The sequence below is a fragment of the Seriola lalandi genome, unplaced genomic scaffold, assembly GCF_002814215.2.
Source record: "Seriola lalandi dorsalis isolate HSWRI2012SDOR001 ecotype SW California unplaced genomic scaffold, Sedor1 jcf7180002054574, whole genome shotgun sequence".
Lineage (NCBI taxonomy): Eukaryota > Metazoa > Chordata > Actinopteri > Carangiformes > Carangidae > Seriola > Seriola lalandi.
In genome coordinates, this window is record NW_019525127.1 from 428145 (window position 1) to 451654 (window position 23510).

Here is a 23510-nt window from a genome sequence, read left to right on the forward strand (position 1 = left end):
GGGTTCTTTACCTGTTGACCCACGGTTCTTCTTGCCAACTGTCCATCAGCCAGAGAGAATGAGATGAAAAGAAGTGGGATGAAAGGGAGAGATAGGAAGTGGGAAAGGGGAAAACAGGAGAGATATAATTTAGATTTCAAGTGTTTTCGCAAGGTGCAGCAAAAAGACACATTTAGCAAATACACATAAAAAGAGGCAAAAGAAAATACAGGCTTCTACAAATCAGCTGCTCTGAGTTGAAGAGGCAAGAAGGAAGAGGAGACTCCTTCCCTGAGAAGGAGGCAAAAACAAACGCAGACAAAAAGACACAGAGAAATGGATGAGAGGGAAGAAGAGAGAACGCCATGTTATCATGGAGTCCAGAGGAAGACGAGCTGTTTGCAGCCCATCCATCAACCGCCAGCTACCAAATTTTGTTTCTCTCATTCACTCTTTTCTTCTCCCTCTTCTATCTTCCCCCCTTCTGCCTTTCTCGCTGTATTCGTCATACGTCGGGTGGTAGCAAGGCTGTAGGCTGTGAGAAAATGATGGCATTGACATTCTACTGGCAGAAAATCTACATTCACTTTTCATCTATCAATACACTACCCCTTCACGCTCCTATTCAGCCGCTAAGCCACTCACTCGACACTTGAATACCGGGCGTGTGTTGGTGTGTATGTGGTTCGATCTGAGAGTGAGAGTGTGTGTCTGTGTGTTGAAAAACATGCATCGGGGCCTTAATTTAGATTCTGACGAAGCAAATCAGCATCAGCGCAAAGTTCGCTCAGTCTATGCGACAGACACACAAACGATCAAGAGTGAGCAAGCCAGCTGACGAGGAAGAAAAACAAAAGCAGCTACAAAACACAGCAAGAAAAGGAGCAGAGGGAGGCTCAGACGTTTTCATCATTTCTGTTGGAAATAAAGATGAATCTGTTGTGGACTAGGGCCGGGTATCCGACCTCAGGACTTTGGTACAGATCAAAAATGTGTCCATGGCACTGAGAATTGAAAAATGGTATAGAGTATCAAGTGAGATTTTGAGTCTTGTTTACTAATTATTCGATTATTCCAGACTTTTTTTTAGTAAGACAAAGTTCTTCTATGGCTGCTAGTGTTAAGGCAAGCGGCATGATTAACATTACACTCACAGGAATATTTTAATATTTAACCAACACTTGATACAAATACAAATAGAAAACAAAATATTAGAATCACCGCATGATGAAAGCAAATGATTTTTTGGGACTTACTTACAATATAATCTTCAGGATTTACTGCAGGGCTCTTGTATTAGACAGTGTTGCGTTTAGCAGGGTACAGTATTGCTAATAAACCGGTCATGAGCGAATTGACAGACACACACATACCAAGCGGGAAGGTCCATGGATGAAAAATTAAGCCAACAACTGAAGTGCCGAAAACTGCAGCTCCTCGAATGGCCACTTGAGGCTGGCTCTAAAAGCAAGTCAATCCCCATGGACTCCCATGTTAAAAAGCCCAACTTTCCAGCAGAAATAAACATGTTTACAGCCTGGTACAAAAAAGGATTTTGGTCTCTACAGTGAATTCCCCTCTTCATGACGACTGTACGGGGCGTGAATTTTTATACCGATTTACATTTTATTAAGGCTTAAAGTTATGCTTAATTGAGGGCATGACTGCTTTGAGTGACAGGTGGTTGAGCGTATGATTGCTGCATTCACTGAAGTCTCGGCTCCACACACCCCCGACCTCTTTGCCCATTTTTGGATTAGCTGGGAGTCAGGCGGAGTCAGTCAGTGCCAAGATGGTGATGTATATTATATTTCTATATCATATTATCTAGATATTAGTACTTAAATTCTAGTATTGAAAAAACAATGCCCAGACCTACAGTAAACACACTTGCAGACACCCATTCAACAAGAGCAGAGTTTGTGCTGTTCAGTAGCAGCACTGCGAAGTCTATTATTTTGGAGAGTCTGGAAGCGGGTCAGCACACACACACAAATGCAAACAGACACACAAACAGAAACATGCAGGCTTTGGTCTGGGGGGCATACAATTCTGCATGTGTATTCAAATGATGTGTCATACTGAGTCATCTTCAGTTTCAAATGGGAACAGAGAAACAATGGGGACATCAGGGGACAACAGAAAGAGCGTGAGCGAGACTGCCTGTGTGCGTTCACAGCACAACAAAGCATCTGATGTTCACAGGGCTGAATCCACTAAATACATTTTCCAGTAACTTTCACTTCCGTTGTTGTTTTGTGAGAATCTTTGAGATGCCTTGGATCATTTCTTGCCTTAATCAGTGTGTTTATTGATGCGCATTTCACAGCAGATAACATGCTGCTACCGTAGCACAGGTGAGAGATGCTCTCCAGTTCCAGCTCTTAGCCTGTGTGTATATAAAACATGGTTGATAATAATGTGACGTTTAAAATACAATCTGAGCTGATGTGAAAATATTAGTGTGTGCCTAAGTGTGTCTCAGCCTTGAGTATGATTTGTATTCATGAATTTGCTCTTGTATATTCGGCGCCTGAAGGACCTACAAACAAGCAGGTCACCATGTCCTTTGTGTGTACTTGCCACTGTGTGTGTGTTTTTTTTGGAGTGTCTATGTGTTTGCGTGCAACAGGGTATAAGTATAGCACTCGTGTCTGCTTTTCAACACAACAATCCTGCATACCTGTACCTGTCCTTCTGTGTGCGTAAAGGTTGTTGTTGCTATGTGTGTCATGTCTCACTGTGTTACTGTCCCAGCTGACCTGTGCAGGTGCTGACCCCACAGTCCCCAGCTGTGGGTCACCGACTTGCTGCAGCACCTCCACACCCTCCATGACTCACCCCTCCTCCCACTTTTCAACACACACAAACAACCCTGCTGGGGCCCTCCTTCCTTTCTACCCTCCATCTACATACAACCAGACACCTCTCGCCCTTGGTAACAATCTATTCTCCCGCTCAGCTTCGCTTTGTTCTCCCCATCCACCCACGTCGGCATCCACCGTCACATTTCCCCAAGTGAAAAAACACCTTCTTAGCAACATGTTTAGGTCTTTTCTTTCTCTCTCTCTCAGCTGTTTTAAACTCACGAGTTCAACCTTAAAACCCTTACCGTTCCAATTTACCCTGTCAATCTCACTCTCCCTTCCCTCTGTTCCTGTTTCTCACTCTAAAACACACACACACACACACACACACACACACACACACACACACACACACACACACACACACACACACACAAATCTATGTCCAGTAAAATAATAAGCTGGCTGGAGAGTTGACCCCGGATCTCGGAGCAATTCCTGATAGACCCAGATGATAAAATTTTGTAGTCTATATGCATCCTCTCTTTACATCCAGTAGTCTGTCTCACTTTGTAAATCTGAGTAGGACTGAGGTGAGCTATCATTTATATACAGCATATAAACAGCAGTGAGAAGGTTTACATATTAAATTTTTGGTTTTCATACAACCCTACGCTCTGTCTGTCCTGTATTTGAGTCAAATTCTGTCTTTTGCTCAAATTCTCCTTCCCTCCATAAATGTGGACTGTGGGAAGGTTACATCCTCCTGCTGTCTGCCTGTCTGTACTCACCACTAGCACCAGTTGACCTTTCCAATTTACCATGTCAATCATGCCTCTACACATACACGTACACACATACGTAGAGGTAAAAGTTGATGTCAATCATCCTTGTATGGAATCCCAAATGTCACCAGGTTTTTGACATTGCCTTTGCTCACAGTCTAAAGGAAAAAAAGGTTAGTTTACTGCTGCCTTTCTCCTCGGTTTTTCATTTCTCTCCTGGTAATGTCTTCCTTCTCTTGTTCCTCCCTTATTTAATTTGTTCTCTCCTCTCTTCGTTTCCTATCTCTTTAGACTATAGGTTTGTTTTTCTTTTTGTATCCAAACAGATGCCAGCACTCGAATGCGCACTTGAGATAAAAACCCACCAATCCCTTGTTAAACATTACCTGTTATCACCTCCAGAGTCGAACAAAGAGCAAAGAAATGAGTCAATGAATAAAATGCTCCATTGAAAGCGATAAACAAACAAGCATTCAGTGTCAAAAGGAAACAACAGATGTACAAGGGAATTATAAAAAAAACATGAGAGTGCCATGTAATGAAAATGGGAAATAGATGTAGATGTTCAATTCATGCTGTGAGCCTAATGATGGCATGAAAAGGAGATATCATTTTCAATTCAAAAGAAGAGAGTTGCTTCCGCAAGTTTGTGCCTCTGATATGAGACAGCGAGAGAAAATAGGAAGCCTCTGATCCTCCGGGAGAAACTCAAGAATATTAAAAGTCAAGTGAGGGATGAAAGACAAGTCTTAGACAGGGGTAAGTAGAAGTCAGAAGGTGCGGCTTAAAAAGGCAGTAATGAGTTGCAGCTATACATCTTTGTTCCCCAGTCCTGTTCCCACCACCTCAGGGTGAAATACTAGATGGACAAGGGATCTGAAGACACAAGAACAGGAGATGCATCTTTGCTAAAACAGGTTGTCCCCTTGTTTTTTTCTCCTCTCCATCCATAATGCTGCAGGGTAATCCTCTAACGCTCTCCTTCTTCACTGTCACATCTTCTTTGTCTTTATCTCTCTACCTCTTTCACATCGCCTCTGGCTCTCTCTTTGTCCCGCAGACCGAAAGAACCGTGTCTAAGAGACCCTCAACATAAGTAAATAAGGTTCATACTGTATATAAGAGGATACTGAATTTTAAGTGCCTCCTTTACAAACAAGTGGTTTTCCAGCTCCAGTGTTCACCTCTCCTTGTGTAGCTTCTGCTTTTAACACAGTCCATTCATTGACTACACGCCAGCGAGTGAAGGGACGAGGCCTGGAGGAATGTGACAGATCAATGGAGGGTAACATGTCTGGCATTTCCTTGGGCACTTTCTTGAAGGCTAAGACACTCACTCACAAACTCACTGTCTTTGGAGCAGAATAAAAATATGAATACTGTACTAAGAATTTACTAATCCCCTTTGGGAAACTCTCTTGAAGAAGCCCACGCTCTGTGTTCCACAACAGTCCAGTCCAGTACATTCTTAAGGGCTGCAAGTTAGGATTATAGTTATTATCAATTATTTTGCATTTAAGGCCCGTTTCATGCGATTTTGGGTTGTCCTTCACTAATACGGACGCTTGAGAGAGAAACCTACATCACACTGTGGGACAGGTCCACTGACGGTTGATTTAGCGCTTCGGTGACCAATGACAGCCTCCGTCCAAAATGTGACTGTTACTATGACGCCCTTTTACAAACCAACCAATCAGAATATACAACATGAAATGATGCAGTGGTGAGCTGAAATAATGCTACAAATCGCTTGTTTTGTCAGATCAATCATTTAAAAAGAAAATTCTCACATTTAAAAACATACAAATTAAATACCAATACCAAATACAGTAAATATAAACAAATGAGCAAATGAACTGGTACTGTCACTCAAAGCATCCTGTAGTAATTCACCTGTAAATATTTTCTTCTTTCCTGAAAATGATGAGTGCCTCATTAAGCTGTGCCTCTTGTGAAAATATACTAATTACCTGCAAACGAAGCCATGTTAAATTGTGCTGCGTGTTGCTGCAACAAAGAACAGCAGATCTCACCGTTACAATCACATTGACTCACTTGTTGTCCACAGGTATAAGTGTTTTTGTGCCCGTGTCTTTATGTCTATGTACATATGTAAAGCAATCGCTCATTGGGGCAGGAACAGTTAGGGACTGTGTCTGATTAATGGCTTAATTGATTTAGTGGCTCAGAGATTGATTAGTTGTGCCTGGCTATAACAGATTCATTAGAACAGTGATAGATCAGTGAGATCAGGCTGCAGCTGTTCCGCCTGGCTCTGGACAGCACGGCCTGGTAATGGACATCATCTGTCTGTCTGTGGACCACAATATGTCCACGAGCACTCACGCTGCTGTATGTGAGAGAGTGTGTGTGTAGTATACATGAACACACATCTCCTCTTTTCTTCAATCACTCCAAACAACCAGACAGGGCAGGAAGGGAGGGGTGGGGAGGTAAGTAGGGATGAGGAAGGAGGAGGAGAAGGGTGGAAACTATTTTTGGATTAAAAGTCCTGTTGATCTATTCCTGTTTTCAGCATCCCCTCTCAATCTTCAACTTTTACTCTCTGCCTCCCTTTCTTCCTCCCTATCCATCTCTATCACCCTTAAAGCTTTCCCAATTTCGCACTTGCTCAATGCTCGTCTCTTTTCCTTTGACTTTCTCTGGTACCCGATCCCTCTATGTCCTCATCTCTTCTCTGCTCAGCCTCATCTCCTCCTCCTCTTTTTTATCTCTTCTTTTTTCAATAATTCTTAGCGAGTGCTCCATTTATCCTAAAACCCTGATAAAGAAATACTGCCTAATGTACACACTGATAGCACAAGGGACAAAAGGACAAACACTCACTTATGTATGGCTGTGTGTGTAAATTAGAAAATGGGTGTGAAACGTGGCCGTATTTTAGCAAGGCTTTATCAAATGAAGACTGCACGGTTAAAAGCGCCACCCACACCGTCTTTCAGCCCATGGTGTCAGTTCAACACATGGCAGCTAATGAACAAATGGGATCTATATGTGCTTGAGTGCAAGTGTGAATGTAAGTGTTTATAGGTGTGAGAATGCTCAACAATACTGGGTCTATAAAGCTCAATGTGTGCAAGTGACAGAACCACAGGGACTCCTTGTTTATGCCGTCTTAAAAAATGAAGTTTATACGGCTAACAGCGCTGCACAGCACAGGTCTCTGAACTGAGACTGTCTGTCAGCTGCTTCGCAAGGTCAAGAATCAACTGTCAGGCTCAATCACTGTATGTTACTGTATGTTTTTGTTTGTATAGTCTGTATTATGTATCTACGCTTATTTTCATCATCATAGAGCTCTGATGATAAATGGAAAATCTTAGGCACACACACACACACACACACACACACACACACACACACACACACACACACACACACACACACAGAGCAGTGTGATGAATCGACATCATATCATTATCACGATGTATATATAAACTCAGCTCATTTGGAATTTGGTTACTGAAATATCAAGTAAATATCACGACCAGGTGCCACCACTGATTTCCCGAATCAAAACACAACATCCTGATTCAATGCGATTTTGGATTTGATTCGACATGGATTCAGTTAAAGATGTTTCGGTTACGATACCAATTTTGCTTGGCTATGTGTCCCAAGAGGTCCACACAGCTTTTTCTTTTCGGCTTCCTCTGTCACATCTTGTATATGGCTTTGCTTTTGTCCAGCTCTTTGCTGCCTTCATAGTTCTGTCGTGACGGGAGTGGCCCCCATCCATGAGGGGTCACTGAATGGTTTGATGAGTATAAAAATGATGTGAATCATATGCTATGGCCTTTACAGTCACCAGATCTCAGTCCAATGAGCACCTATGGGAGATTTTGGACCGCCATGTTAGACAGCGCTCTCCACCACCATCATCCAAACACCAAATAATGGAATATCTTTTGGAAGAATGGTATTCATCCCTCTGGTGGAGTTCAGAGACTTGTAGAATCAATAGCAAGGTGCATTGAAGCTGTGCTCGTGGCATTTGCTGGCCCAACTCCTTACTAAGACACTTGATGCTGGTTTCCCTTTCATTTGTCACCCCTCTGTATATTCCAATATCCAAGTTTGTCAATATCCAACCAGTGACATACTCACCTGTCTCTCTTTGCCTCCTTCCCTCTGCCCCTGAACATATTCCCCTTCCTCAGCACCTCATCAAATCTCCTCCTATTTGCCCATCCTTTATCATTCTTCACACACTTCCATCCAATCTTTCCTTTACCACCCTGCCCCATCATTCACCAGCTCCCCCATCTCTCCTTTTCTCTTCCACTTCTATTGCTTCAAATTAACATCTGCTGACTGGCCTGCTACTCCAATAACCTATTACACCCAGCAAGAAGCACTGACACACATAGACAATGAGTGCGTTGGCATGCACAATAATATTTCATTTATATTCGGGATCCTCTGAAAACTGTTTATGAAAAGCCTGAATATAGCCAGTGTGTGCTGATACAAGCTGGCATATGAACAGCGTATCCCGTTGGGTTTCTCGCTTTGGAGTCGCGGAGCTTTGCGCATTTCCACACAGTGATGAGTATCAGAATAAAGCAACAATAGCGAACAGAGTGGGAAAACTGTAAAATGTCTGTCTCCATGAAGACTGCATCGAACACAAAGCCTTCACAGGAATAACACTCCTATTACAGAATATCAATGTTCATTCACACTCACTGACTGACGCATACGCACACAGAGTCTTGGATTGCAGGGTGTATAGCGAGGTGGCGATAAGGACAGCTCTGTGACTGACAGGATCATTAAAACCACGAGCGCCAAACTACTTATCGGCGCACTTGACGCCTCATTCAGCATCCGCCGTGTGTTTCGCGTGTGCTCTTGCATTTCATCTCCTTAAGAGAGCAGAGATGGTACCCCTGCCCAGTGTTTGGAAATGTGCATTAGTCAGCCTCGATGTTACATCAACTATATTTTTACGCCTACATCCTCCACAATAACAACACATCCCTTCACCTTCCTTCTGCTTGCTCTTGTAGAAGATGCTGCACCTCTCCACTGAACAAACGTGTATCAACATGGGAAATGTGCACGCACACACAAACACACCCTCACACACCGTTTGAGCCGGAGCGTGCCTCTGCACCGCTGAACATAAATTAAAACATAAATTGTCTCGTCACTACAACCTCCCTGCACCCAACTGTCTCCAATAAAATCAAGGGCTGAATTAATGCGGTTATCAGGCTTCTCATTTTTAGATTTCAGAAGATGTATCAACATGTATTTGTGAGTTAGCCAAACTACCAAATGAACTGCTGGCTGTTACTTAGCAAATGACTGCAACTTTTAGTGCTCACAAAGACAGACAGAGTGATGATCTCACAGTTATCTTGCCTTAGCCGACTTCACATCATAATCCAGCTAGGAAGCAGTCAAGTACTGACCGACAGCTAAAAGTAACAGACAGTAAACGACTGTTGGAATCCCTCAGTTATTTTTTTCAGAAGTTATTTTAATCACTTTAATTTGGATCTTTGGACATTAAGGGCTCAACATCAGCTCTTTCTTGTCAGCAGCTAAACTGAGAGCCATGATATCTGATACCCTTTAATTACCAGACATGATTTACTGGATGTTTGTCATTATTACTGTAAGTAAACAACTACAGAGCATTCACCACAAAATATGAAGCCACTTTTGAACGTAATGATCAGAATAATAAAACAGTCATTTCAAGTATCGCATTAATGTAGCTATTATCACTAAATGTGAGCTACAGCAAATTGGTTTGATTTTCTAGACACACGTCAAAACTCTCATTAAAGTATTTGTCAGTGACAGTTAAACCCTGATGAAATAAAGTGTGGTCTGTAACTGACCATATTTTTTCATCAATATGATTTTATAATTTCCTAAAGGTTCCCCTTTCTTTGAAATAATCAAAAACTAAAAGTTATACCTATAATTTGTATCACTCACTGTACAGTTTTTACAGTGTTGTTTAGAAACTACTTTTACTCCCTCCCTTACAATCCAAACTCAAACACTGCTCACAAACAAACGAGGATTCATACACCATGGTGCCCCGACTACCCTGAAGTAAACAACGTTGGCAGAAACCTTTGTCAGACTAAAACTTTCAGACTTTCACTGTCACCTCTTCCTCTACTTCGTTCCAATTCTGTTCTCTGGCCTCGTTACCTCCACAGCCTCTGCTTGTTCATTGATTCTTAGAAACTTGTTACATCCACCGTCTGTGACTTTTTTTTCTCCCTCCTGTTTCTTCTCCCACTGGACACCTCTCTCACCACCTGCCTTTTTTGTTGCCTCCCTTTTGTCTATTGACTATTTTATTTGCCAGTGGAAGAGGATTTGAAGACGGTTTGAGTGGGTGTTCGTCGGCAAAATGCTCCGTTAAAGCCGTATACATGGGCATCCGTCTTAATCTATTTCATCATGCTGTAAAACATGGTTGCAATTAAATCCATAACTAGGTGGAACAAGTAGAGCATGCACACACAGCCACACACAGAGACACACAGTTCGCTTGTCATACTGACACAGTCCATGAGCGAGTTTCCTGTCCGTCCTTCCATCACTCCATCTCTCGGTCTGTACACTGGGGTTTTAATTAAAGAACCACAGAGAAGCCTCATTACACAGAGAGGGAAGGAGAGAAGGGACTGAGAGAGAGAGAGAGAGAGAGAGAGACAGAGAGAGAGAGAGAAACGAGAGACAGAGGAAACAGACAGAGAGAGGAGATGGGGATCAGCAGAGAGAAGTCTGATCCCTTTGCAACTGAAATATTGAATATAATAATTCCAGACACAACCAGTTGTAGCAGGAATTAATCAAAGCACTGATTCATTAGCCAAGCCTCTTTATCAAAACCACTGAGTATTAGTGCCTATTTGTCTGATCGTGCATGTGTGTGTTCCACATTTGTGGACTTCAAATTACCAGACTTTCAATACAAGGAGATCAGTGTAGTCCTAATGTGTCCTCACACAAGGTTAGATCTTTCAAATTAACCTAGCAGGCACAAGGTAATAGCTATAAGCATGTTAAAATACTGTGAGACTCTGGCATACTGGCATCCATTAATCAAGGTTTACATGCAATTAAATGCGTCAGTGGTTCTGTTAAGTGACCTTCACGATGGTTAAAGTACACATAACTAGAATTGGGACGACTTGAATGCAAGCTTCTTATGCAATCTCCACTTCAAAAGGCTAGAGCAGAGATATTTTACAGCATATAAAGCATTGTGTATATGTTAAACACACTAACTAATCTCGAATTTTTAGGCATTGAAATTCTGCGTTCCACATTTAAGATATACAAACTTGAAATTCCATCCAAAATGAAGAACGGATGTCCTTTGATTTCTTATGAAACACCACACATGCTTTAATGCACTGTACACAGGAGAGTCAAGGATTGAATCAATTTTATTTCAGTGACAACTGAGAATAAGGTTAATTTCCTTAATGAACCACATGAGTAAAAGTGAAGCTTTCAACCGAACTTAACACATCCAGCCATGTGATATTCAAGAGCAATCACAGATGGTCGCAAAGTGAGGGCTGCTGTGCAAAAATTTGGAGTTATTTGGCAAGTAAGCCTGCGCACACTGCAGAGTCTGAAGCCCATGTGTTGTTTTCTTTTGTCTCGAAAGTCTGTTTTCAAAAGAACCTGTCTAAATCTGTTTTCTGCTGCAAGTGCTGTATCTGGCCGTCTCACACCAACAGCATGCACAAATAACAGAACCAAAATAAGTTTCAGTGCTTGTTGCTTTGACTCAAACTTTTCTGCACCGTCAGAATAGGACACGATACCTGCTTTACCGATCAGAGTGAGTTCTTCGTATCAACTAAAAACAGACCATGGCTGAGAATTCACATGACAATAATGTTTAATTGTTTAGTCTATACTTTTGTACCAAAAAAAAAAAGTGCATTACAATTTCTCAAAACCCAAGGTGACCCAACAGTTCAAAACACAATCACACTGAATTCACGATGACATACCACAGAGAAAGATACAAATCATCCACATCTGATAAACTACAACAACTGAATCTTTGGAATTTTATTAGCAATTATCAAAATATTTGCAGATTTTAGTCTGATTGATTGATAATCGACAGATGATTGTAACGTGAAACACGGGTCCATGCCTGCACACAATATCTGACTGCTCCTTTAATGCAGTGTTCACTTTTTACCTTCAGCACTGGAGAATAAAATACTCAAAAACAAAGATATTTTGTTTATGCTTTCTTCAGTTTGCAGTAGTCGTTCAGCTGCAGGGTTGTGTCTTTGATCTAAATGAACTGCCAATGAATTCACACATTTACCCACAGGTAAAGTGGCTGATTGTGATCACACACACCCCAGTACCTTCTTTGTTTTTCTCTTTGGCTGAATGCGATGGGTTTTTCTTCTACCGCAGCACTAAACATGCAAACAGAGTTTTGAAAGTGCCATTACTATGATTAATATCATCTTAACATGTACCATTCTGACCCGAGAGCAGCTACAGTTTAGCATCCAGACAGAAGTCTAACAACACAATATCTGAGCATTGCTATGAAACTTTGAGACATTTTTATTTTGCTGTTAAATACAGAGTGTTGGCAGCTGCTTCCTAACAATGCCATAGATTCTGCTGGTAATTAATTAAGAGCAGAAAAAAAGATTTAGTGTCACTGTTCAGTGCGTACACCTGTGCTCGTATCGGGGTCGGTGAGTTGCTACGCAGCTCCTAATTTGCCATTCGTTTGCATTGGGTCACCAGCCAAAAAAGTCTAAGAGAGCATCGCTGCTCCACATGTCTGTCGGTATTCTGCTCTCGCTGGTTTGACTAAAACCTCTTGGGACATATTCCCTATACAATACTAGAAGCTTCAGACTGACTATTCACATAGAGCACACTGAGGCAGATTGAGGCACAGATCATTACGTTGCCATGTTGGTTTCTATAGTGTTCTTTAAAGCCTACCAAGGCATGATGCAGCAAAATGCAAAACAGCTTGAGTGAGTGCATGATGCTGCAGCACTGGAAACAACCTGACTGCACACAGAGATACAGGGGATTCTCTGATCCTATGTTTAAGCTTTTAAATGAGGGCTGGCAGGTGTCGGGGGTCTGTGACAATACAACGCACTACACACACACACACACACACACACACACACACACACACACACACGTGCAAAAACCTGCACCAACCACATAGATTGTAGGCCACAAAAACACAATTGCACACACTCTCTCTCTCTCTCTCTCTCTCTCTCTCTCTCCAGGGACGCTAAAATACCTCCAATTAGACGCGCCACAGAACAACTGGGATGGGACCTGGAGCAAAGACACACACACACACGGATGCTTAGACAAACACACACACACACACACACACGCACACACAAACACACACACAAACACAGTCACACATGTGCACAGAAAGATCCGCGGCAGGCTCTCATTTAAGAGTCAGTGATGTGGAAAGGAAACATCTGGAAGGGAGGGAAGATGATTAGAGAGAGAAACAAATGAAACAAAGACACAAGCACACAAAAATAACAACTGTTGTCGCCAAGCACACACACACACAGATACACACACACACACAGAAACACACACAAACAGATTTCAGTGTTCATCAAATACTTCAAACTATGTAATCTTAAAAGCTTTCTAAAGAGATAGTAAGTTGAGCATCATGTGCCATATGCTGTTCCAGTGTTCTGAGCAAAACAGTTTTCCTCACTTCTATTATATCTCCTTTCCCAAAAGATACCCCGAGTGTGTATGTGACACTGTGTGTGTGTGTCTGGGTTATCCTGAGGTCAGACTGAGTCAGATGCTACACGAGTCTATTCCTCAGCTCCTGACAAAGGCCACTCCGTCACTTCTCAGGGCCGCGGGGTGACAAGCCCTGCCTGATGGAGGCAGGGGACAGAAGAGGATATACAGGAGGAATGGGAGTGACGTACAATGGCAGACACCATGGGAGTCTCCAACAGGAGGCGTAATCAAACTCAGACAGTCTCTCCTCCAATCACTGAGCCGAGGTAATCAAACTCAGACTCCCACACCCTTCCCAAAACACACATGCAATGATTAAGGTTATGAAAGGATATAAGGTTATTTTACAATGCATTTATGCACTTGGAGCCTGAGCTCTCTTTTCAGCAGCCCCTTCTGTGTTACTCTTGCGTCACTACCGCGTCTCGCCGTCTCTGCTTTGTGATCGCTCCTCTCTCTATTTGTGCTCCATTCAACTACATCAGTGGATACAGTATTTGAGAAAATAGCAGATTGCCCCCGTTCTTTATTCAGCAGAATCAAATTTATACCGCAAATCATTACTGTGCACAACTATGAAGCTGAGTTTGACATTTTCAAACCTCTTCTTCCAACTTTCTTGTTTTCAAGAGAACTTGTTTCGAGAAACTTTTTTTTTTAGCAGGAGTTTGCATTGGCTTCTGCAACACAGTAATTATGGAGTGGAGTATGTGGAGCATGTTAAAGGGAAACGCCAGAGATTCTTTTCATCAAGATCAGTTCGGTAGTCTTAGTCTGGTAGTGCTGCTCAGAGTGATCTCACCATGGTCATCTCAGCTTGGGTTTGGAGACTACAGATTTCTAAGAGCTAGCCTGTGTTATACACTGGTATTTGAAAGATGTGGGCATTCATGAGGCGAGGGTCTAAAGAAAAGACGGTGTAAATAGCATTTAGGGACTAAAAGTCTGAACACTTTGGCCCCTACTGCATCGATTTGTAAGAAAAAATCTGCCTCACTACTTTATGGAAGTGAAATACAAAGCAGCTGGAGTTCTCTTTTAGAAAGAGCCTCCCTGTACGCAGTGCTTCTGTGTGTGCACGTAATACTCTATGCTACTTTTTGCAGTTCAGCAATCATTAACAAGCGTGACATTGCTGTCCTCGCTATAGAAAAGATAAAGGCAGCTGATCAGCTCCCACTCTTTCTTCTCTTATCCTGCCTTCTCTTCTTCCTCTCCTGTCTACCCTGCGTGTCCTCCCCTCTCCCCTCCTCTTGTTCCGTATGTTAGATCCATTCATGTGGGATTATATTTATCACGCTCCCACTTCTTTATCTCGTGGTGTCTGATGGCTCGAGCCGTTTTGTCTCATTTCTTTATTCCGTATAAAGTGCACGTCTTTGATGATGTCCAGATATGCTGAGTGATTTCCGGGCATGTGTCTTTTACATGTGTGTATGTTTGCATGTCTGTGTGCTGTTACGTGTGTGTGTGTGTGTGTCTCTCTCTCTCTCTCTCTCTAGTGAGCACTCTCTCTTCGGGGATATTTTGCTGCTGTAATGGTCTGAAGTACAAATCTACAAAGACCTCCACAGCTGTGAACTGAAGAAAAGCACACAGACACGCACACACACTTCTGGGCAACAGGGAGACTGACTGCTGTTTTGATTGGCAGGCTGAGGTGTGTGTGAATGTGTGAATGTGTGTGTATTAAAGAGAAAAAGGGAGGGAGAAATGATGTCAGGTATGCATGGAGCTTAATTAATTGGAGCAGGGATCCTCATCTCCCAGAAACAGAAATACCCCGAGGCCATTAGAGCTCTGTTTCTCTAATGCAAACACACCCTGAATCAAATCAAGTGTATACTGTAACTAAATGGCCAGACCTGCACCTTGAGGCTGACCCTCCCTCCCTGGAGTTGCTGCGTTGATGTGCTTTGCTGCATTGACTTCACATTTGGACGCCTTGTGCAGCACAGGTTCATCTTTGAATATCTAAATTCCAGCTTCTGTCCAATCTGTCATGTTCTTTCTGCATTTGACGACTGACTGAAAATGTCTCCTGTAACACCATATGTTGTCGGCGGTGATAAAAAAGCTGCAGGAGCTGTTTATTTTAGAGGCAGGCTGTACTTCCAGTGATTACAGTGTGTGACCTCTCACCAAGCTGTTGAGCTGCTATCAATTGTGGCTGTTGCAGCTCAACCACGGATGACAGTTAGTGCTTTTTATTTTCAGCAGTCTGGGCCACACTCACAGGATAGCGGTCAGGGACATGTAGATAATGGCTATGTCAAGTAGGCAGGTCGTACAGCTCGCTGCGTACCTCTTTTCTTGGCTCTTAAAGGCTCTGTGGATTAGCAGAAAGATTTTGATGGACACGGCATGAATGTGACACATTGTTCAAATGTGACTGTACCTTAACGGTTCATGCCTGTGCTTGTGTGAGTGTGTGTCTGTGTGATTGTGGAAAGGAAACGCACAAAGAGATTTCCAGCAGTCCTGACATTAACAGGTTGTTGGTCATATTCTCAGTCTGCACCCTGTGGCTCACTTCATTAATTCCTTTTCTCTCTCTCTCGCTTTCTCTACCAGTCCTCTTTCTCGCTTGTTCTTCTCTGTTGAGCACAGCGTTCGAATCAAAGTGAGAAAGGGGAGAATAGAAAATAGGTATCTCATTTATTCTGGGGAATTTATGAAAAGACAGACAACATTTTTAGAAATAGGAAATTTGACTGACAGCTTCGAACTTCGTTCTTTAGATCCAGTACAGGCTGCTTAATAGAATGGAAAAGAGAGGAGACAGGAAATGGAGGGAGAAGGACATAGGACAGGAAAGAAAAAAAAAAGAAGAAAGAAAGAAAGCGGAGGTACAAACGAACAAAAAACACAATTTGCCTGAGTTCATTCACATGTTTTCTTGTGTCAGTTAACCTGCTGAACTGCTCATCACTTCAGTTCACTTTAATTTAATCTCATTTGAACAAAATGGATTCTTTTCTCTTCAAATTTCCTGCCACCGAACCTTGTCTGCTCTCGCCTATTAATGATACGGGCGTGCAATGTGCTCTATGTGTAATGTGTAACTGTTAGTATTACAGAGAATACTGTGATTTGAAAAACCAAAACCATCGATACAGTCGTCATTTTAGACTTAATTCATAATTTACTATTAGCGTTTTCTCACAAGAGTCAGGCCTGACAATTAACCACACAAATACAAAATCAACCATGAAGAAATACCTTCTGTTTCCATGTTCCATTGTTTGTTTGCTTTTGTCTTTTCTCTTTCACATCTTGCCCTTTTTTTGCATCATTTTGACTATTTTGTTTGCCCTCACACTTTGAATTTAATTCCTTTTTTCCTCTAGTTTTCCTCAGTCTCAATAACAAATAACTGAATCAAATATGCTGTTTCATAGCAAAGGATATTTACCCAAGAAATCTTTATTGTAGAAAAACCCTCAATGATAAACAGAGACAAACACACACACATGCACACGCTGACGTTTATGGCTGAAGACTGATCAGTGAAGACTAACTATACCCTTACCATTCCTAAAAACACGCCCAAGGGAGCGCTCCACACTGACAGCTGTAACAAGGTACTGTGCGTATATTTATGTGAATGTGTGTGTGTGTGTCAGTGTGTGCGTGTGCATTTGTGACAAAGGATACCAAAGGATACAACCCTGTAAAGAGAATCTAATTAAAACTCTATACAGCCACAAGGGACAGAGCGTCCCCTCCCTCTCTCATTTAACTATAGTGAGCACTTCAGCTGAAGGACTGTTGGACTGTAGAGTCTATACACTGGCCTCCAAGGAGAAACGATAGAGATACAGAGAAGGATACAGCGATAAAGTGAGTCGCAGATTAATGCCGTGACTGAGGCAGGGGCACCAAACTTTGCATTTGTTGTGAATGCAGCCTCTTTGAAGAAATGGCTGCTCGCTATTTACTAACATTAATGAGCCAAAAACTGTTTTTGAATTAAAAGCCAGCTGCATGACTTGACCCTTTGTAAAAGGCGAAAACAGGCAATCAATAACTGTGGTTTTAATATTCTTTAAATACCAAGAGCCTGTAAACACCAATTAACAGGAACAACACTGATATGGGCTCGATCTATTTACTAATGTCATTTGTAAAGGACTGTGTCTGTTACAATTAGTAATAATAGTGCAGTGAGTGCTAAAGCTGCAGTCTGAACAAACCCCACATAAAGACTGTTTCCACCAACTTGCACAGATTTTTTTAGTCTTTGACAGTCAGGGAAGAGCATCAACCTTATTACGAAACTACAGACAACACACGTAATGACTGGTCTGGCAAAATATAGATGGAGCAAAACTTTAGGTTTAGCAAATATTTTGTCAAATTGTTTTGTCTCGCCTCACTTTTCTTATTTATTTAGCAATGTTCCAAACATTTGTAGCCCGCGCTGACAAACATCAGATTATAACTTGCTTAAATCTAAAATAAAACGTGGCTGTTGACTGGTTGATGCCTTCTCTGCAAGCCAGTTGGTGTTCCTGGCCAAAAATCATTTGTGGGGAGTAACACCACTTGACAACACAACAAGATCCTCTGAGTGATGATTCTTCTCTAATGAAACAATCTCATTGCATCAGGTCATTTCAGTTGTTTGAATCTACCTGTCTACTTTCAATCACATAACATCAATCATTTAAACTTCTCACGTTAATGGTTCAGAATCACCACCTTCAGTATTTCGATCAGGTAGCTACAAAAATTGGCAAAGTTCATATGTTCTGCTGCTCCTTTCATTTTCGGGCTGTATCTATAAGACTTGACAGTAATGAGGCAACAACTCAAAATTGTCTTCTGAGCCTTGTCTTTTTGTTGTAGTTATTTTTTTTTAATTAAATGGATTCAGATCAATTGAATCCTAGTGATAACAAGGAGCACTTCATCAAGCTTTTCAACAGCCTGACAAGACGAGGTTAAAATGTAGTAGTAGTAAGATGTAGTTGAAGACTGTTGTGGAAACTAATTAGCATATCCACTGCGTCATCGCGCTCTATTTGCATTCTGCCTCCGCGCTCACATACTTTAATACAGCCGAATTTCCAATAAAGCTGTTCTCATTTACGTCTTTTTCTGTTTCTGCTGTCGGAAAACAGAACAAGTATCATAAGTAGTGACTGACATACAGCTCGTTAAGACTACATGCCGATGGGAAAAGTCCAACAGTTGGCTCATCAATGGTATAACTCACTTGCTCACTCACTCATTCAGGGAGGTAGTACTAAAGGGTTAAAAAAAAAAAAAAAAAACCCAATAAGAAATAATGAGCAAGTGGCACTTTCTCAAAGAGTCTGAGAATCTTCTAATCCACAGACAGACATATTTGATTATTGCATAGACTCTGTTTCGTTGTGTGATTAAAATACACCTCATAGATTCATGGTAGACTACAGTGACTCTGATGTTTTGAATGCACACGCTGCTAATTAGTCAGGTTGCTTATCTTTTCTCAAAGCTTTCAAAATGAGAGAGAACGTATTTTTTATTTATTTTTTTTTACCAGAGATGCTCAGGTAGACGGCAGGACTCGTCACATTCTCTCCTGTCATCTCGTTCACAGCCTCTAAATGGTAACGTCCTGCGTCTGTCGCTGTGGTTGCCAGGACGACCAACTGATTGTCCGAAGTGATTGCTCTGTAGGGCACAAACAAAACACGCAGGGGAACAAGGGATTAGAAAACACAGGAACAACAACTGAAAGGAAAACATGCCTCGCTCGGGCATTGCTCCGTCTCAGACAAGAGCACTGCTCAAACTAAGACTCTGACAAGAGGAGAGTATTTGCTACATGGATCATTTAGAATTCATAAGGGGGGGGAAACATCGAATACAAGCATCAGAAAGGAAAGAGGATTCTGGAAGCTTAAATAAATCTCTCCTCCTGTCTCAGATTGATATGTGGCTCATTTTGTGTCTCTTTCATTCTTCTGGCCATTCTTACTGTTTGTGTATTATCCTCTGTTCTTCCGTCTTTTCACTGATCCATCCTTATTTCCCCGTGTACCCGCAACAATCAATACAGCACAAACATACAGTACAAGCACACACAATCACAAACACAAGATCTAACCGTCCTCACATGAGCACACAGAGATAGGAAACAATCGTTTACAAACAGACTTTTGTGGTGCTGCCGCTTATAAGGGGAGCATAATAGGAAGAGTTGATTTTGGAAGGAGACGGTGTGGATAGGGAGGAGGACAACAGGGGGGAGCTGAGGAGGGTAAAAAATAGATTTGTAACGCTCAGATTTTCATGTGTTTGAACTTGTCTGTCTGGGAACAGATGCCGCAAGGCAGGAAGCACAGGTTGATGTTTTTAGTGATGCTACTTGTGTTTTCCGGATCCCCCAATATTCTAACCTGAGTGCCGGCGCTGAAATAAAATCAATATGACCAAAGGGAGAATAAAGCATATTAAAGCGAGATGACTGTCTTTTATTCTTATAGACTCAGCCTGTTTTTCTGTCCCTGCAAAACAATTATTCAGAGACTGTATTCTGTGTTCAGATTGCGAAAAAACTTTTTTTTATTTTGGGCTACACAAATACAAAATAAAAGGATATTCAATGATTGTGAATACTGCACATTTTTATTTGGAAAACACATTATTTTGAACAAAACAACCGTGTGCTTGTGTGCGTGTGTGTGTGTCTAGGTTATGTGTATTTTTCTGTGAACATTGTTTAGCAGTGCTGAATTATCAGCAGTGGGTGTGCTCCTAAACAAGGCCTGCAGGTGCCATTTTGTGCCGGATGGACATGGTTTCCACTCCATTTAAATTTGACCATAACACAGCATTCTGCTTATTCCGACTTGAATCAATGGCAAGTAAACAAAACACTCTGTGTACCAACATCACTGTAAACAACACAGACTAGTAAACACATATTTCACTTGGTTATTTTCACCACACTGGCTTTTAGCAGCTGAGAATGAATGGAAAAGGTGGTTTGCAGTCTCTGCCAACACCATACAGCTGGAGAAGATGAAAGGAAAGTTTACTGCCTTGCTACTGTTTGATTATCATATGATATATAACTCGTGTCATGGCTGCCACCTCATGTGCCATCTACATTCAGTTCAGGTGGTGACGCCTGATGCTATAAACCGCGTGCTGGCACAACAAAACAACCAAATGCGATCCACCGATATCCATAGCTCTACTGTAAAAAGGCTGCGTTGATCCAGCCATGAACATCAGATTTATATCCTGTGACCAAGAGCATGGATGTGTTTGTATGTGCATTGGAACTAATGGTTGAACAGGATATTGATGGAGAAGAGAAGAGAAGAGAAGAGAAGAAACACAAACACACACACGCACACACGCACACACACACACACACACACACACACACACACACAGAATTCCTCAGGTCTAATTTTATTCCGGGTGATTTCCCAGGAGAACATTCACAACAGCCAGAGCCTGAACCCCAACAATGACACTCCATTTGTGTGAGTGTGTGTGTCTATGTGTGTGTGTGTGTGTGAGTGTGTGTGTGCATTTAACCATATCTCACTGCCTGAAATAGAGACTTTCACCAGACCTTCCTCTCCTGCGCTCTCTTACTTATTCCACAGTAGTAATAGATTCTGCATCCTCACCGAGGTCTATAATGCAATTTATAGCTGTTAAGCTCATTAACTGCACTGACCAGCCCATTTTTTCACATCTATTTTACCCAGCACATGCTGATTAATAGACAGTGAAGGCATGTCTCCACTTGCCCATAGTGTGTGAGGGCGGAGAGAGCCTGGGAGGTCCGAGGGAATCTAAATCCACTAAGTTATTAACATTCAAAGTCAAAGGAGCGCAGTGGGGGTGTGTGAGGAAGCAGTAAGACCAATTAAGATAGCATATTAACATCTGAACATTTGTTTAGTTAAAAGCAATTGTTCATGTAGTATCTTTCCTCATTTACATAAAGCCATTTATATGTCCTATTTACATTTGAAATCACTGGTGATGACACAGGCTGATGGTTACAGTGATTTGCTTCACACTTTCATTTTTTTCCCCCTTCTCAGGCTTGATTTCCCATTAAATCTTCACATGGAAGTTTCATATCGGAAAATAAGCAACACAGAGGAAAAGGAATGAAATAAGCCAATAAGAAGTCAGGCAACAGAGATTAAGAGGACCTCGATTCATTTGGAATTCCCTTCAAGAAATAATAAAATGCCCCCGTTCGTTCCGAGTAGCTGGAGGGTGGTTACACAATATCATCTTAAGAGTTACATTATAGTCCAACACACACACACACGCACGCACGCACACGCATACACATACACATACAGGCGTTCAAATAGTCGTGCACATGAACAGCTTACGTATGTGTCTTTTCACTCTGATTGAATGGCATTGTCGTTTAGATTTAATAAAACACAAATTCAACATGCAACTTTCGGCTCTCTTTTAGTTCTACATTTAATTAAACTGGACAAAATTGTTCTGGCTTTTAATTAAAGACAAACTCAATTGTAAAACTGCGCATAACTCTGCATGCTTATGTGTGTGTGTGTGTGTGTGTGTGTGTGTGTGTGTGTGTGTGTGCGCATGTATGCGACAGTTTATCCCTAGGCAGAAGAGGGAAATTAAAATACAGTAATCAGCTTGATCCTATTCCCTCCTTCTGCATTCCTCCCTGTATCCCTCATCCCACTCAAATAATAAAAAACAGCCTCTCTGACTCTTTCTCTCAAATCCCATCTTCCATTCTCATTCAGATTACAATCTGCACATTTCTTTCTTGGTTTCTTCCAATTTTCTTTGCATTTCTCTCTGTAGCTGTCTCTCTGTCACACTCTCCTTCCCCCTAACTCTATATAACTGCCGTGTCTTACTTCCCATCTCCTCCCCCCTGACTTCTTTGAACCAAAGCACCAAGCCAGATTGGTCTTTCATTAAGTGTCTGGCCCCAAGACTCATTTAATAAACACTCAGGGGTGTCCGCACTGCAAGACTGACTGCCGAACACACACACACACACACACACACACACACACACACATACAAGTGTGCCAAGAGCTAATTAGCACACACATGTCGCAGGCCAGAGGATGAGTGAATGAGTCAGTTTTTTTCTGTTTTTTCTTTATATATCTAAGTGTGTCTAAGTGTGTGTGTGAGTGTGTGCGTCAGGTCTCCTGCCAACAGAGCCTACCTCGGCCTTGTCTGCCCTCCCTCTCTATCTCTAATAGGCAACGTGCCACCTTCTTAACCCACAGTGCGTCTGACACACAGACGCTCAGGGCAGGGGAGTGTGGCAGCAGGGCAGAAGGAGGGATACTCCACTGTAAACCGAGTCCAGACAGCAGGCTCTTTTTGGCAGCTTCGTCTCCAAGGCGAGTTGCCAGCCAGCCCGCCGCCCACACATACAGCGCATACATACATGCACACACCTTCTCACACGGACCTTCGCACAGTCGGGAGCATTCACTGTCCCCATCAGCCGTTTAAAGCGGATGTTTGCTTTGGTGTTAAAGTCGGTGGACACATGAATACATCCTCTGTTGGACTGATTGATAGTTAACGTACATACCTCATACCTGCTGAAGGCCACATTGTTTGTGTGTGTGTGTGTGTGTGTGTGTGGACCTGAAAAAATCCTGCTTAAAGTTATTTATTACAAACTTTACACAGGGCTGAGGTATTAAAATTTTTTAAACATCCCGGCTCTCAAAATTGCCTGTCAGCTTGAGTTGTGGTGTGGTGTTCTCTATCCCAAAGTAATTGGTAACTATAAAACTCAGCTGCAGAGAGAGCATTGTTCTGAATGCGGAGAGGACGGGGAAGCTTCTGCACAGTATTCATCAATATGTGCTATGATAGCTTTTCTTGGCTTGTGTTTTTTCTTTATCTGCACAACTGCAAACAAAGGCCGACATAAAAAACACACAGTGAAGCCAATCACTGTAGGCATTACGAAAACAAGTCATTGTTGTCAGTAGAAGTATTTTTGTTTTAATTTCATTGACTTGAAGACCCTTAATGTGGCTTTTTTTTTTTTTTTTTTTAAAACAACTTTGAATTCAGGAAGAAACAGTGCAAACTTTGTTCCGTAACTTCACTGGACTTCATGAGGATAAATGCATGA

At 41.9% G+C, this 23510-nt stretch overlaps 1 protein-coding gene across 1 annotated transcript in view; it reads right to left on the reverse strand.

The window, feature by feature from the left end:
• Positions 1-23510, reverse strand: part of LOC111663304 (protein sidekick-1) — a 219891-nt gene that overhangs the window by 87461 nt on the left and 108920 nt on the right. The window contains exons 5-6 of the mRNA XM_023417470.2: positions 18909-19042; positions 12-38 (exon numbers count right to left, since the gene is read on the reverse strand). Of these exons, the coding sequence (XP_023273238.1) occupies positions 12-38; positions 18909-19042 (161 nt within the window). The remainder of the gene's footprint in view (positions 1-11; positions 39-18908; positions 19043-23510) is intronic.